The following is an 18,011-nucleotide window of genomic DNA, read 5'->3' as shown; positions in this document are numbered from 1 at the left end:
CCGCCCGGCATACTGATAGACCCCAAAGTATTTTGATGGAAGAAAATGTATGAAAATGTAAGCACACATTTCCTTTTCTATGTTCTTTTTTCGTGGTGATGGTGTAGTTTGATTGGGTTTCACATAATTTTCGTTTAAAGTGTTCCAGTGTTCCTAAGATTTTCTCTTTTGTGTTTCTCCCCATTGTCAGGTGCTTCTTAAACCAGTGACTGGTTTCCACTTTTATGTGTTGTCCGAGTGACGAAGACTAAGTGATATTGTGGACTTTCAGTGGGCACTTTAGCGATTAATTGGATTTCCCTTGGTAAGCTTATCCCACCCCATTCAAGGTGAGGCCTAAATATGGCAGAGAAGAGGCATACATCTGGAAACTGAGTGGCAGAACACCACTATGGAAACTTATAGACCTCTGCAAAGACAGGGATTTCCTGATGCATTGGAAGCTGCAGTTGGGCAGATGCATGATTGTATCCAGATGGAATCCGGGGATTACCCATACATCAAATACTTACTTTTCACGTGGGAACTACTATGATTCCCTATGTTCCGGGTCATGATTGGGCCATCTCAGTCATTCACCTCTGGATTACCATGCATGGAGTCAGGAGGCAGTACTGTCAATTGTGATCTGCTTCTTTCTCTAAGCCTCTATTTTCAGTCCCATTGAGTGGGAATGGCATGTATGGTTGCTTGGTCCACAAAGGTGGACTGCGTGCAAAAAACAGCCTAGGGTCTATGGAAAGTTAGAATAACGTTTACATTCTGATAAGATTTGTTCTTGAGAGAGTGGGAAGGTGTACTGATTGACACCGTTATTTTGCTGCAGGTTTCACTTTTTACATCAATTCTGTTTGGAACATGTTTATCTTACCTGTTACCTGACAACATGCTGTCCTCTTCGTAATACTCCTCCCCACTGTAATATTCCTGCTCCCCCAAGTATGGATCCTCGGTGCTGTAGTCCTGAAAGTCAGGGTCATCACAGAAAATAGCAGGCAAATTCCCATCACTTGACCTGGGATGAAATCATTTATAGTGAACACATGTGCATTAACTTGCATTTTGAAACTAACATTTGTATTACAAGAATGCATTAGGTAAAGGAGCACTGCTGAAGTGAATTCCATACATAATGTGCAAGTTTGAAAAGTCAGTGCTAAATATAGCAGACAGTAAATAATTAACATTGTTCTGAAACAGTTTAATATTTGAAGATAAATGATCCAATGTTTTCATTGTGTTGATCTATAAGATGGCAGTGCGTTAAGCATAAGCATGAGCTGTAGAGATCTTTGTTTGACATGCAGGTCACAAGTTTGACTCTTGGCTAGGCCAACTTATCGCTGCACTCTTTTATGAAAGATACATTCAGAGAGGGTAAACATGATAATAGTAACACCTTTCAAGTAACGTGTAAACGTCAATATTCTTGTCAGTATTTTGAAATCAATGTCAATTTTTTTGTACCACAATATTTTTGCTGTGGAAATTTTGACATAGTGACTGTTTTAAAGGAATTTGACAACAGAAAGAGCTTCTGACTTCTGTACAGGTTTAGGGTGTGGCAACATGGATAATCATTTTTTTAATACGAGGAACAAAGGAGGGTTGAGGATTGAATAGAAAACACAAGAATTTTGTTTGTAAACTAACTTCTGTCATACCTTTGAATTTTGAGCAGTTCAAATGTGTGTTTTGTGTCATGAGGCTGTTCTTTGGCCATCTTATCCTTGCGTCGTTTAGGCACAGACCATAGGATCACATTCATGTATGAATGATGAGGCACTCTGTTGTCTTGGCCTACAGTGTTAGATGTGTGTTATCTGTACATTAGACAGCAGGCAGGAGGTGTACCTGAGCTGGGTACAGCAAGGGGCGACATATTCAGTGAAGAGGAGGAGATCTGCGATTGGTCTTTGGGAAACTCAGCAAATGAGTGGAATTGCTTGAATCAGTGCATACCCAGGGTGACTGTCTAAGAACCACTTAATACAAAGGGCCTTATTACGAGGTTGGCGGTCTTCCACTGGGACCGCCACCACGGTGGTCCCAGAAAGACCGCCAAGCCCATGGTGAACCTGCCCGCCGGATTATGACTTTAATCCAGGCCGGGCGGGAGGTGCGGCAGTGGTATCACAGCAGGAGGTATATTAGACTCATAGGAGAGCCTAAACAGCATACTGCCACCATGAGAGTGCCTGCAGCATGTTCCTGCATGGTGTGGCATGCACGACATGGTGCAGTTCCAGGAGGGCTTAACATATGCCCCAGCCACATGCACCCCATGCCCAGATTCACCCAGGAGCCCTCTTAGGGCCCCATTACCTGCATGTCCACCACCCTTTTCATGGCGGGAAGCCTGTCATGAAAAGGGTGGTGGAAATGTGACTCGTAATATGCTCAATGGTGCCAGCTTCGGCACTGCCAGCATATTCTGCCCCTTTTGCGGACCCCCACCACAGTGTGATCCTTGATCCTGACAGAGGTGGTGGTATCGTTGCTGTCCCACTGCCACACTCATAATATGGCAGGGGTGTCACCAGGGTTGTGGCAGGCGGACCGCCACCACGAGTATGGCAGTCCCAGGACCACCATACTCGTAATAAGGCCCAAAGACTGGTCCTAACTGAAAATAAATTCTGACAAACCCATTCTATAGTGGAGCAGGAGGCTGACTGACACTCACACAAACAAAGCTTTTGAGTACACTTGCAAGGCCAGTTGGATGTGTTAAGGTCTTCACTGGTGCATAAACAATTCACCATGCAAATAACTATTACATTCCTTATTTTTCATGAGATTTTATTTTTGGACGTGGGGTATTGTCTTCATTAATTTATGTACATGCAAATTTGTCTCTGTAATTACCTGTTGATCTAGAACTGGATGGATATGACAAATTAAAATACACTTCGAAATATGTTTTGGACAGTTAAATTCCATATCGGCAATTGCATTCACTTTCATAGAAGTAATTTTTAAGGAAGATATTTATGAACATACCTTAAATAAGTTTCATAGTAGCGCGTTCTATCCAGGAAAGCCAAAAAACATGAATGAAATGTAATTAGGAACAGCATAACTTCAAACGTATATTTAAATGATCTGCATTAAGGCTGTTGGGTTGATTAGATACACATGTTCAGTGTGATAGAGACAGATGAAAAAATATCTATGGTGAACAGGGTGGAGATTAAAGAAAGTTCTCAAAATGCATCATCCAAGGCGTGAACTCATATGTGAGTCCTGAAATATGAGTTGGCTGTCTGAAATCCGAGCCTGAAATGTGTTCCATGCATTTCACCAGGCACAGACACTCTGAACAGGACATATGCGATAGATGGTGTAGACAGTTTGTTATTCTGCACTGCTGGTTTAACCCCTTCCATGCGGGGCGGATTCCCCCGCGGTGCTGACCGTTACCTGCGCGGGCGTGGTCATGACGGAACGGTTCCGTCATGAGCACAGCTCAACCGACGCTCATGACGGAACCGTTCCGTCATGAGCGTCGAAGGGGTTAAACCAAAAGGTGATGAAGTAATGTTTGGTGTGTGTCTAACTCTACATGCAAGTTGACCTCCTATATGAAGGTTCCAGAATGACCCAAAACCTAGTTGTAGTAGCAGAAAACAGGAATAACAATGTGACTCTAATGATATGCATTACACCATACCTGCTAATACTTGTTTTTCTTTGATTCTCTTGGTCATTCTTGGCATGTAAAGTGTATCCATTTTCAGATGCATGTTGAAGACTTGGGTGCTTTCCATGAAACATTTTGGACATGTTGGCATTATTGAGGTTGGCATTCGTTGAGTTTGGTACTTGTTTTCCTATAGAATTGTGGTTATGGTGATTATGATACACAGAATTCCCAGTATGCATGGCCATTACAGCATCATTTGCAAATGGAAGTGAGAGTCTTTGTACATGCAAAGGGCGTTGCGTGGTATTCATCTGCTGGTAGGAATCCCGGCTGTCGTTGCTAACATGATTGACATGGTTTCCAAACAGGCCACCATTTCTCTGTAAAACAAAAAACAATGTAACAAGTATTGCTAATATTTTAATTGATCTGGCTGTGACTGTGTGAAGAATAATATCTGCAGTGTTTCGAGCAGTGCTTAAAGCTTTGAACATCTTTCCCACCACCAAGCAGGACCTTGGAATACCTGTTAAAAAGTACAAGAGACCAAATACAAAGATTTCAACTCTGTGCCATTACATTTTGTTTACCACTTCTGATATGATGGCGTCTATATGCTTGACTGAAAAGCAGCCATATTACCTAAAAGCCATTCTATGTAATCTTTAGAAACCGATATAGCAATACCAAGATACTCAGTAGTGGAGAAGGGTGGATTCGTTATGATTCTATTCAGATATTGTCACTGAAGAACTATTGGTACAGCAAGTAACTTTGGTTTCTCCAGCAAAGCCTACCCCAGGGAAGTACAAGCGCTCAGACATTGTGGCAACATGGCATTAGGCAGGCAGCGAGCCACCTACTTCTGGATCACTCTGAAGCAAACTGTCCTCTACAGTTAGTTTTTATTTATTTATTTGTTTCTTTCTTTTGAAAACTCCTCACTTGTGACTGGTAGCTATTTCATAGTACTAAAGACTGCGGTGGGGCAGTTTTTGTGATGTGAGCTCAGCTCATAGCTTTAGCCACGGCCAAACTGTATTCATTCGGGCTCTATACCTTTTCGAGGGAGATAGAGGTAGTCCCAGTTGTTCCATGATAGGATGCGAAATGCTCACAAAAGAGTTGATCCTCTGTTTCCTGAAAACTGGCATATGTGGGAGACTTCTAAGATTTGGGTTCTAGAGTTATCAATGTGGCTTTGGCTTATTGGTAAATTTTGCTCCATAGGGTTTTCAAAATAAATCTGAAACATATGTTCTGAATCATTGGAAATCAAGCTGTACAGCATTTAAGGTGATGTCACCCACGATCTTTGAAGACAGTGCAGATTGTTCATATAATATATCAATAATGCATTTATTTTACCATATTTTGCTAAGACTTCCGTGCCCTTTTGACAACCAGCATTTGAAATGGTTGTTCTGCCGGAAAGGAAGAGCTAATTAAAAATAGGATCCTGTTTTCAGTCAAATAAAGATCTGACACTACCTGGGGGAAAATAAAAGGATGCATTCACAGCACAATTTGCACATATGGACAATAATGAACGTTTTCTCAATGAACAGTTGTTTGAATCTCAGTCATTCTGTAGTTCAATGTTATAGCCATTAGGAAGAGCATCTTGCAGAATCTTTGAGGATGTTCGCAATGGCCAAATCTTCTGGAGTTTGCTTTTGACTTGATCCTGGGCTCCAAGTACAAGACATGCTGGTCCATGAAGTGGGTCATAGATCGCATTGTTCACACTCTTACCTCTTAAGTGAGGTTCAGTTTGAAGGCTTTTGTAAGTGTCATCATACAACTCGATCAAAGTTTACCACTCAGTAGTTGTTGAACACCTTCCCCTCAAGAATTTGATATAAACATAATTTTCCTGGAATGGCTATCCATTCCTTCTTGTCTAGTTATCCTCATTCTTCTCTTCATATGAGGGTTCTCTCTCTTCAGCTCATGCCTCTCATCGTACTTGTCTCTTGCAAAAGTGTTGCAGACATCAGGTGTCTGGCCATTTTGAAAAGCTAGCTGGGGAAATGTACGCATCAGCCGGGCCAAGACTTCCTGCATGGTCCTGTATTTTTACTCCCTTTCCAATTCATCTTGTGTGTCACTGATTGTCTGAAACAATACCTTTCTAGAGCGAATACTTTTAAAGTCCCTTTTCCTGATCAACCCCTGATCTCCTTTACTAAGCAGCAAAATTCAGTTGCCTGCCTGACATTTGCTTGCTGGGTACATAAGGTTATTCTCTCTGCTGTGGTTTATATTTCATCCCTACGGGCCTACCCAACATGAAGCAATATGGCCTCGAAAGCATTATGAAGTGACTTGAGGTTGGAAGATATCCTTAGGACTGTGCATTGGTCATGATCAGTTGGCCTTCAGGACCTGATGCCAACAGGTGTCATGGCTTATAAATTCCTTGATGGACTTTGAACATGTAATTTGTGCTGCTTCCTTGCCTTGCCTTAAAATGGGGATATTACAAGATTTTTCAGTGCAGAGAAAATGTAATATTTTATTAAAGACAAAGAGGCAAAAACAGCATTCCACTAAACTCTTTGGGTTGTCAATGTATTAATTTCTAATTATTGTCTGTTTAGCTTTCTTCCTTTCCCTTTCTTGCTTTCAAGAGTGTTTTTTTTGGTTCAGTGAGGGCTACTTTCTTCTCACATACGTTCCTTCTTGCAGGTTCATACTAACCACCAACTCTTTCAGACACATCTGTTCCTGTCCCTCATTTTCTGTTTCCATTTCTTTGGTATTGTTTGCCTGAAGCCACAGGACAATAATGAGGCTGTCTCTGGGGAGCTGATGCCATTTATAGAATGAGTACTACTGATGTATAAATGTTGTTGGTTCTTTACCGCTGGGATGCAAGTAACCAAAGCTTGAGAAGAACTAAAGCATGTTGAGCCAAGTCTCTGCTAAAATCCAGATCGGTCACATCTGGTTTTGCTATATTACTCTTGCGGGCTTGTGAAAGACAAATAAGAGGAACATCACCTACAAGACTTTAACTAACAAATACTACCCTACCGGCTGAAAGAATTCAGCAACTTAGGTGGCCAATGGTAAAAAGAAAAAAAACACTGTGCATACCTTAACATGCTTGTCCACACATGTAGTTCCTGGCCATCTCAGGGAGGAATGCACACACTTTTCGCAGTACTCCCAGTGAAAATTGATGTGTATATGTGCTGCATGGTATTTCAGCTGTATTGCCCTTTTTTAATTCTTGGCAGTCAGATGCAAAACCAGTGAAAACTACAAAAATGTGTTCCAGATTTTGCATTTGCTAATTGTGGATTAAAATGTTTTTATCAAAAATCACTCGCCGCTTGTGCCAAAAAGAAAAATCGGACATGGTTAATAAACCCACTAAAAAGGAAGATACCCTCTCCTTCAAAAATAATTCTGTATTTCCTTGCCTCTCATTTCCTTAAAAAATAACTAATATACAAATCAGTAGTAATAAGTAACAGTCCAGCAGCCGAACCTGCTAATAAAGATGGCTGCTCAAAGACCCCCTCCCTACCCCCCTTTCCCTCCCCGTGGGGAGGACAGAACAGTACTGTCTTTCTAAAAATCCACATCTTTGACACATACAATTTGCAATCCAGTTTTCATTCCTTTTTTAGCTCTACGGATATGGCGGCTTCCCAATAGGGTTGTCCCTGAAACAGGAGAAGATACATTTTTTTGTTTGGCCTTTTTTGATTGAGCTTTCAATCTCGAACTCTGAAGCCAAGCATGATGCCTGAGACAAGTGCCATGTAAAGCCTTCTCACTGCAAAATCGTCTACATCCACATCTACCTGGATCACATGATTAATGGCTTCTCAGAGAGCAGAGAATCTGCTTCCCTACAATGCTGGTCAGGGAACAGTGGACATTTTGTTCCATTGATGTCTGTCAAATTGCCTCACAATAGCTGCATTATCTACTACTCTCATAGATAGTGGTGTTGTATCAGAAGTGAACAGCTTTTTCCACAAAATGTTGAAGCTTCTCATTTTCTCTGTGTCTGGAGGAGAAAATTAGCTAACTACACAGTATACATTAGCTGTAAGAGTACAGGGCCACATTTATTCAACCACCTACGTGTTTGATTTATCGTGCCAGAAATGTGTAAAACATCCCTATGTGCCACAATGACAGCTGGAAATTGTGCCTGGATCTGTGTATCTCCTAACATGTATATCTAGTCAAAAAATAGTTTTTCCCGTCTTGCAATAGTTATAAAGTTTATATTTTGCATACGTGTGTAATTTCATCAAGATGCGCAAATCTGAAAATGGTTTTGGAACATCTCTTTTACTTTCAAAGTTAGAAGAGATACTGTATTTTATACTTTATCCTGAAAAGTTGAATTGACATTCAATTACACATTTAGGCTGAAAAAGAGAACCAGTTTACTTATGAAATGACCATTTGTGAAAACAAAGTCATAGAGGTTATTTTGGGGTTGAGAAATTAGAAATATCACACTTGCCTATCGAAACATGGCCTCTCCAAAGACTTTTGTGGTGGGGAGGTCATGTAACACTTGCTGGTGGACCCTCCAGCCCACTAGGTCAACATATGCCTTGGCATCTGCTCTTGAATAGAGGGCCACTTCCTCTGGCGGGGATCTATATGCTGTTAGTGCACCTGGAAATTTGGCAGATGCACTGAAGGAAAGGCAGATTGGTGAGTGGGAGCCATGTCCGTAGTGGGAGTTTGTGTCACTAAAATAATATCAATGGCTCTGACACACAGGGAATGTGCCCTTGTGTGTCTGGGGCATTGGGACAGATGTATGAAACTATTTAGCAGTTACAAAGCCTGTGAGTCCCTAAATCACATTGTTTTATACCGCTAAATGGCTTTTCAGTATGTACTTAACCTATCTCAAGATTCAGTAAGTGCTTACATAATCAAGAAAATGGGATTAAAGATGCGCACTAAATTCTAATTAGGAAGTGGTGAGTTTAGGGTGCCCTCTCCAAATTGTGGTTTGGGATGCTTTGTATCAATGGACTGCCACAAATATTTCAGTCACAAATCATTGATTTGCTACTGACTCCTCAAAGAAGGTGGCAGCCCATTAGCAAATGGGAAAGGTTATTTACCTTCTAGTTTAGGGCAGCCCTATTCCTAAAAACCTAGGGGCAGATTTATGACGACTGGCGCATCCCTGCATATCAGCAGGGATGCGCCAGTTATTGTGCGCCACAGCTCCGCCACCATGGATGCGCCGCATTTACAATGCGGCGCACCATGGGGCAAAAACGGCACAGATGCGTGATGCATCTGTGCCGTAAAAGTGGCGCATTGCTGAAGTTGCGTCGCAAGCGCGACGCAGCTCCAGCAATGCTCTGGGGGGCCCTATGGTTACAATGCTGCGTCAATCCTTACGCCTGCTTCAAGCAGGTGCAGGGTTTTGACGCAGCATGGGCTCAAAAGTGACTGAGTGAAATCTTGTAGATTTCACTCAGCCACTTTTAGGAGGCGTTCCTGCGCCGGAACGCCGCCCCCTGTTCAGGTACGCCTACATGTGGCGCAAGCTTTACAACGTGACGCATCTCCCTAGATGCGTCACATTGTAAACAGGGCGCAACATGGCGCAGGGTTTACACCGACGCTGCGTCACAAAAGTGACGCAACGGCGGCGTAAAAGTGGCGCAAGTCCGATATAAATCTGCCCCCTAGTTTTATTCTTCCTGGAAGAGACGCACATTATTAATATGTAACCCATTTGTAGCAACACTGCTAAATTGATAGATTTTCCTAAACAAAACCGATTTTCTTCATTTTCCATTTTCTACATCTGTTTGACAATTGCTTTAGTTTTTTAATCCCACTTGATTTAAATATGTAAGATGTTTATTTCTTTAACTATCTGGTTTGTCATATTACCAAACCCAAATATTTCACATGCATTCACAGCCTTCTTCTTAGGCAGCGTGTGAGTTCAATCTCAAGTCAAATCAAGACTGCAACTAAACTCGCTCATAGCCTATCAAATGATTTCCTACAAGGCCCCCTGACATCGGGCAAAAACTATAACCAGAAAAAGAATTGGATAGAGGGGGGACAAGCAGGCTGAGAAATGCTCCGCTCTCGAGATGCCAAACGAAGGCACATATTTATTAATTTACAAAGCCTATAATCAATGAATTCCCATCTGACTTGTAGACAGAACATGACTCTAGAATGTCCTTCAGGTCTCCCCTTTTACTATCACACTGGAGGCACAGCCTGAAAATTGTAGTTATAGATTCACAAAACAGACTTTTTGAGAAAAAGGATCTAATAATAGTCTCACTATGAAAAAAGTCCAAAGAACTCAAAGGGGCAGAGTCCAAAGCTTTTTGTGACCCCCTCATATAATATTCTAGTGGTTCTGCTCAGTGGTGGAGAAGACATTCAGTACCATCAAATCTGAAAATTAACCTTACAGGTGAATTAAATTTTATAAATGTCAAAATAGTTAATGCCGTCAAACAAAAAATAAATATTGTATATTACTCTGAATATATCTTCATCTTCCTCTTGGTTATGTTCATCATGCTCATCATTTTGTAAGTCACATGATATAGCTCGTCGTATTTCTGGTCCGATGTCATGCAATGTCCTGAGTCCAGCCTGGATGAATAAAAGTTGCATAATAAAACAGTTGTTGGCTTTCCATCAAAAGCACAGCCCTCTGTATTTTGAAAGTGGACACATTTGCAAGTAGGTAAATGGTAGCCCTGATTAATAGCAGGTGACTGAGAACAGCAATATGCCCTGTTTGAGCAACTATGTCAGGTATGACATGCTTGTAAGACTGAGTGAAAACACATTCTTAACTGGAGATTTTTGGACACTGAAAGAGATCTGTGCACTGTCATCTGGGTAAACATTGCTTAGTTTTAGATTAATTAGTAAGGACTAGACAAATACTCTACAGAATGTTGACCAATCTGTAGTAAACATGAATGCAATGAAAAATGTTAATGTTAAATGCAAGGCTTATAAGGCTTATTGTTTAGCAGGCATATATTTAGTGGTAGCCTGCTGTACAATGTATCTCTTTTGATGTTTCTGATAATTAATTTCTGCTCACCATCATTTAATAATTACCCATTTACTCATATTATTCACATTCAAGCACCTGCAATACTGGTGGATCATGCTTTGAATTGGAGATGTTCAGCTCTTTAAACTGCTGAAGCATGGGTCTAAAATACAAATGTCATGGAACATCAAAATTAATGTGCCATTTATTGAAGGAGTTATTTAAGAAACATTGAATACACGAGTGGTTGAGTCCATCATGTATCTCGTGGTGCACCATTGGCCTCCTCTTTGGCCACAATCTTCGATCCATCTTTAAACAAGAAATCATCTCAAGCACCAAGGTAGAGTGCCAAGAAATTGCATCGACTTTACAGGAACCAATTGTCTATATCTTTACAGTGTCAGCATACTCCACTACTTTTGGCTTCAATGCAACCCCCTGTCCTATCCTCAGATGACTTGATGTTAGTGGGACAATTATCAAAATCCAACTCAACAACACCAGGGTCTCTGATGCCAGACTGCCAAAGTATCAAACCATCCTTTACTATTTGATCTCAAATGTCAAATCACACTAGAAATCAAACATGATACCAAGGGGCACTATCTTCCTAAACCTAAAATTACCCAGATGTCTCCCCGGCTATTCCGATGGTACTTTCGAATCACAAAGCGATATCCACAGTACACAGCCCTAATATATTACTGTAACAACCTAGATCACTACAAATCTGGGTGTTCTATTTGTAATGGCCAGACAGAGTCCATACAGCATACTCAGAGAAATCTTAAACTCAAAATTATAAACTCCAAGGCCCTGAGGAATGAAAGAGACAGACAAACAACCTCTGCTTTAGTGAAACACTCAAAATCTACCTTTGCTGAAATCCCTCTGCTTCTCACCTTTGTGCTAAAAAGACACATCCTAAGGCCTTTCCATTGATGGATTCCATTGGTGGATTGTGTATATTCACAGATCTCTACCTAGATCATTGATTGATTCACAAATCTTTACAAACTAATAAGAATTCTTGAATATCTAAATGACTTCCAAGAGACTCGGTGAAAAGAAGCAATGAGGAGGGTAGCAGGGGATGTAGATAAATCAGGGTCTCAGAAACGAATAATATTTTTGTTCCGAACGCAGAATGGGTCAAGCGATGGTAAGTGCTCATGATATGAAATTGCTGAAGAGAATTAAACTCAACGTGTGTTTAACCAATAGAGAAACTGTAAAGGTCAGAAGTGGTTTCTGTAACCCATAAGCCACAATTTAATGCACATGAAACAAACAAGATAGACACACTTGCACACAATTAGATAATGAATATGACGTTTGAACATTCAGTCAACAAACAACAATTACATGTCAAAAAGAAGCTAAGATTAACATATGAAATAGCAAGTTATCAAATAGCAGAGACAATGCTACTTCAAGACATAAGTGGAGATACAGGACAAAAGAAACTCAGGATAAGGGAAATGAGGTAGAGAATCAAATCCCAGAGCACAACAAGGACATGAATTAATGCCCCATATCAGGACAGTGACCAGTTTTAGAGAGAAAGCAACTAACAAACCTTAAAAGATCATACAAGGAAATTCAAAGTAGAATTTAGGGTTCAAATTGAAAAAAGGAATTCGAAACTGAATTTCATTCATTTGTACGGTTGACACATATTGAATAAAAAAGCACCCTCTTAGCAGCATTCCTAGTTTTCTCCCAGTCATCTGAAATTCAAAGGTTTAAGCTTTCTCAGAATCATAATGCAAAGGTACATTAAAACAAAATGCTTTTCCAAATGAATAAAAGAGTAAAACTGTTTTTGGGTCTGAGTATACAGCACTACCTGCAAGACCTTTAGCGTACAATTTGCATACAGTGGGATTTGAGGCTGTGAAACCATTGTTTAGTTCGATTAGCCTCATTCAGCCAGTGGCTTGAGGAATTGGCAATTGCATTTAGATCACCTCATATGAGCATTTCTCTATCAATCTCATACTAATGCTTTTTGGAGTATCATTCTGCGCACCTATTGTGTGATTGTTTTGTAATGTATAAAGGACTACTTTATATCTAAAATTATAATCAATCATCACATTCGATTCTGTATCTCATACATGTATGGTGTATAGAAAGAAATCTTTTTTTTAATTAAATTGAAGAAGACAGTTTTGAATGCTTTTGTCATGACTGAGTGTAGGCCTGACCCAAACAGTGCTTTTGTAGTCGCACTACTAATACAACACTGCCACAACTATCAACACCACTACCATACCAACACCAATACCGTACCATCACCAAAAACCATAAAACTACCTCCAAGATCAATATCAGTGCCATCAATATCACACCACTACCAATACCACCACCACCAATTTCACCATCAACACTACCACCACCAATATCATACCAGTACCAGTACGAATGCCACAAAAACCACCGCCACAATGCCATACCAAACCACCACCAACACCAAGAGCTGCAAAGCCAATAGGGATGGCATTAATGTGCTATTATATGGAAACGTCAATTCTGCATGCTCACGTATAAACCCAAATTCACTAGCTTTACCAGTACTTGTTTTTGCCTACAACCACAATGTTTAATTTACATATGAATAACATTTTTAAAAAAATGTTTGCAGTTTATGTTATAGCCAAGTTTAGCCCAAAGGTGTTTGAGTGCTTTAAGTGAATTTATAAAATGAGCACGTGGTATTAGGTATAGGTATATAGGCACCACTAAAAGATTTACAGACCCAGTTTCCTGTCATCTACTCATTATGACGGTGCTGAAAGGTGTGGAGAACCACAAACTCCACAAAGGAAAGCATCAGCTAGCATATATTCATCTTGTTCCCCAGCACACGTAAATTCCAAATCATTGAGGTTTTAGCATTTGTTAAGACAATCACAAAAAGCACCAAGTATCAATGAGTCGTAAGTAACGTCTTCTTATTTCTTTTTATTCATGAGGCCTTCATAGTAGCTCCCAACAGCCAACACGTGTTTCGTCGCATAAGGAGTGTAGTCCCACGACTTTTTCAAGGCTGTGCAAGTGAGAAACACATATACAAAGCCAATATATGAACTTAACATTCCAAATACAGTAAATTTTCATCGTATATGTTTTAACACAAAAGTGGAAAACTGCATATTGAGGATAAAACAATGAGGTGAACCCCCCAACATTATTGAAAGCCAAATTATTTCACAAAACTCACGAAAATATCAGAAATGGTGAAGCCATTGTTACAGCTGTGTATATGAGGCTATAACCCAAATGCAGATGGAGAGAGAAGGGAGGTATGAAGCCATGTAGACCAAAAGCTCAATCATCAATGTACAGTATATCGGTGAGTGTGCCAAAAGGTGTGCCACATCTGAGTGCCCCTCAGGTTATAACCTGCAACACTGTGACGTCTATTTGTTAGTGCTTAGTGCCTCGTGTTTCTGAAATCTCAGAAACAAATTTTTCAAGAATGCTGTCCAAAGGCAACCCTTTTCAGAAACTGAACAAATTACCTAATTCCTCCTTATTGTCACAATCCTGAAATAAAAGAAAGTGCGGAAATAGGTAAGAGGCAAAGCAGCGTGTCAGAGAGACTAGCAAGGAGTCAAGTTATAACAATAACTTCACTTAATGTTTAAAAGAAACACCTACTTGAAATGTGGTGCTAATTCCAGACCACAAAAGGGTTTCTATTTCGGCGGTGTCTGTGCAATATTCTTATTTCATGCTATCTCGAGCCACGTCTTTCTCACAGTGTGCTGTAAAAATTGTATATAAGCCCCCGTGAATATCCTTAGCAAGTGTAAAACCAATTAACAATGCGCGTGATCACCGAGAATCTCGTAAGAGTTAAGGGGCTAGAATCATCTTGTCACTGAACGCATTAAATACCAACATTATACCTAAAATAAACAAAGTACTGCTAACAAAACATCGTTAGTGGCCAAAACGACAATCCATAAGTTAATTAACCATGACCTCGATTTTCTCAACATTATTATTAAAGTCTAAATCCTGATAACATTAACAGTACACGATGTTCCCAATCATTTACCTGTGAGCGTTTTCGTTAAGATAAGGACACGGCCACCAAACAAGCGTGTAGTTCAGCTGAGTACAGCAGATTGTATCCTGTTGAAACACCTCAGATATCTATAAGCCGGAAGAGTCAAACATGACGACGTCGAACGCCTCGCGTCACCCAGTGATCATAGACATAGAGACAGGACTATTGTGTTTATTCATACTCTCGCTACTTGCCTATTGGCAGATCGTCTCGGCTATTTAGAGACGTTATTGTTGATGCGTACACAAATCGTCGACGCTATTAAAATCTTATTCAGGGTGCCATAAAATACATGTTTCATATCTATCAAAATTTCTCTTGGTAATAATAAACCTTTCTTATTATTTCAATCTAATATGAGTTGTTATACCTTGCGTCTTGCTGGTATGCCGCCTAGATAGTGGGAGTGTATTTCAATGCTGATTATTCCGCATACGTCACTACTATTACAAATACAGTCCTCAAGTCTCTCCATCAATTGAGGTCATCACATTAGTTCTTTTATAAGCATCTATTAAGTAATTGTATTCAATACTAAGAACATATGGTTATTACCAGAGTATAAAAGGAAGGTTATGCATATGATACATTGAGATAAACGGCATCTTATTTCTATTTATCATACTCTTAATTCTTTCTGTCACATTCTGTAGGCAAATATAGTTTGTACACTTTAAATGTGGTGAGCTGTGTGACATCTAGACATGCTTATATTCAAAAAATTAAAAAACATTTTTTAATTTTTTTTATAAAAATGTCACTACATAATGGCGTAGTTCTTGCGTCAATCATTCAAATGTTTCTACAGACATTTTATCTGCCTAAGAAGTAGTGTAGTTCCTGATCGATATTTAAACCACACTCTGTGCTCCTCAATTTCAAAATCCAAAGAGCTTCTTTTCTTCGTAGTGTCAGTTCCCTATTACCACCCCTAGGGTGTCTGGGTATATGTTCTATTCCATAAAATTCAAAACGTTTGTTAGTAGTCTGTTCTGAACATGTGGATATATGAGCTGCTAATGGGTATCTCATGTCCCCATGTCTCACTGCCCGTATGTGTTCCCCAATTCTTTCCCGCAGTGTCCTGATTGTACTGCCAATGTATCTCTTATTGCATCTACACTCAATGGCATCGACAACAAATTTAGTGAGACAAGTGATGTTCGTTCTGATCTTGTATGTTCTGCCACCAGGTCCCTGGAATTCAGTTTTCTTGGGATGTGCCCATTTACATGCCGCGCAATGTCCACAGCCAAAAAAGCCACAGGTGTGTCGGGTTAACCAATTCTCTCTAATCTTGGGTGTAGGATAACTCGGTCTTAAAATGTTCCTAAGTGAAAGGCCGTGTCTGTAAGTGATGTCTGGTTTTTCTATGATGACGTCCTTAAGGGATCTATCATCCTTCAGTAAGTGCCAGTGTTTGTTCATGCTACGTTTGAGCACTCCTGACCAATTATTATATCCCGTGACTAATCTTATTTTATTCTCGTCTTTTGTCACTGCTCTATCTTTCAAAGTGTCATTTCTTTTTACCTGATCAATATTTGTTCTGCCTTTCTCAAAGTGGTCTTGTCATATCCTCTGTTCTTAAATCTCATAAGGGCTCCCTTTTTGTATGTTTCAAAGTCCGTGTCTACACTGCAGTTGCGTCTAACCCTAACTAATTCTCCGTAAGGGATAGAGCGTATCTGGTGCGGCGGATGAGAGCTAGAAGCGTGAAGTAAAGAGTTGCAGGCTGTTTCCTTCCTAAAAAGTCTGCTCTGTATATAATTATCCTCCACATAAAATTCTACATCCAAGAACGAGATTTTATGTTCGCTCTGTTCAGTGGTGAAATGAATGTTATACTCATTTGAGTTAAGATGCTCGATAAAATCAATCAGTTTGGTTTGAGACCCAGTCCATATCATAAAACAATCGTCTATATATCTTCCCCAGTAAAGTATGGAGTCATTCCACTTGGTACCCAAAGGGCCCCAGATTCTCATCGCCTCGAACCATCCCATACAGAGATTCACATACGAGGGAGAAAATCTGGAGCCCATTGCGACACCCTGTTTCTGCTTATACCATTTTTCTTGGAACAGAAAAACATTGTTGTCTAGTATTAATTCCACCATCTCCATTAACATCTCTGTGTGGTTCCAAGCATTTGCCGATCTACTATTCAGCATCTTTCTGATAGCCACTAGTCCTACTTCTCTTTTGATGCTGGTGTATAATGCTGTAACATCTAAAGTCACCATGATCATATTTTCATCCCAATTAAAGTCAGCTAGTATGCTCAGAATGTGTTTAGTGTCTCTGATGTATGATGGTAGGTTTGTCACCATTGGTTTTAAAAATGTGTCAACATACTCGGATATCCTTTCAGTTGGACCCCCAATGCCCGATATAATGGGTCTGCCTGGGGGACAGGGTAATGTCTTGTGAATCTTAGGCAATGTGTATATGCACGGAAATCGAGGCCTGTCTACTTTTAAAAATGTGAGTTCATTGTCATCAATAAGACTCTGCCCATGCCAACGTCTCAGTTGTATGTTGATGTGATCAGTGAGAGCCCAGATCGGGTTAGTGTGTAGTAGTTCATAACAGTCTTGATTATCTAGTTGGATGAGGATCTCATTGTTATAATCTGCACTGCGCATAATCACCATGTTACCACCCTTGTCTGCCTCACGTATAGTGATGTCGCTGTTATTAATTAGTTCCTTTAGTGCAGTACGTTCTTTAACGGATAGATTATCTGTCTTAATTTTGGATACCGTGTTCCTGTCATCATGTTTATCTAAATCTGCTAACACCATTTTATGAAATGTGTCGATATTATTACCAGAAGCCAACGTCGGGGCCCATTTGAACTTATCTTTTAGATTGCTGGAAATACTGTAATCAGTAGTGATATTAAGATCTCTCATAATCACCTCCGCAGTCATCGTTTCATCTCACAGTCTGTTATTGATAAGAGCATCCTAGTATCTAAAACATCTTGTATTGAATTTTCACCCAACATTGACACACCAAGATTCTTCTGAATGCTTTTATTGCCAACATTTGTGGATTCAAAATGTTTCTTTAGTTTTAAACGTCTGACAAATATAAACAGATCAATTTTAACATCACAAACATTACCAACAGTATTTGGACAAAAGCTCATTCCCTTGGTCAGTACAGAAAGAACATCTTCAGAGAGGTGCATATCAGTCAGATTCACAACACTCACGTTATCTATTTCT

The 18,011-nt window shown here is 40.0% G+C and overlaps 1 protein-coding gene across 2 annotated transcripts in view; it reads right to left on the bottom strand.

Annotated features, from left to right (window-relative positions):
- Positions 1-18,011, bottom strand: part of CACNA1D (calcium voltage-gated channel subunit alpha1 D) — a 1,031,608-nt gene that overhangs the window by 137,511 nt on the left and 876,086 nt on the right. For both annotated transcript variants that reach the window (XM_085624624.1, XM_085624625.1), the window contains 4 exons: positions 10,160-10,276; positions 3,674-4,026; positions 3,004-3,030; positions 872-1,015 (listed from right to left, as the gene is read on the bottom strand). In XM_085624624.1, coding sequence (XP_085480750.1) covers positions 872-1,015; positions 3,004-3,030; positions 3,674-4,026; positions 10,160-10,276 — 641 coding nt within the window. The remainder of the gene's footprint in view (positions 1-871; positions 1,016-3,003; positions 3,031-3,673; positions 4,027-10,159; positions 10,277-18,011) is intronic.

The sequence above is a fragment of the Triturus cristatus genome, chromosome 9, assembly GCF_964204655.1.
Source record: "Triturus cristatus chromosome 9, aTriCri1.1, whole genome shotgun sequence".
NCBI lineage: Eukaryota > Metazoa > Chordata > Amphibia > Caudata > Salamandridae > Triturus > Triturus cristatus.
This window is presented reverse-complemented; position numbering and strand designations above follow the sequence as displayed.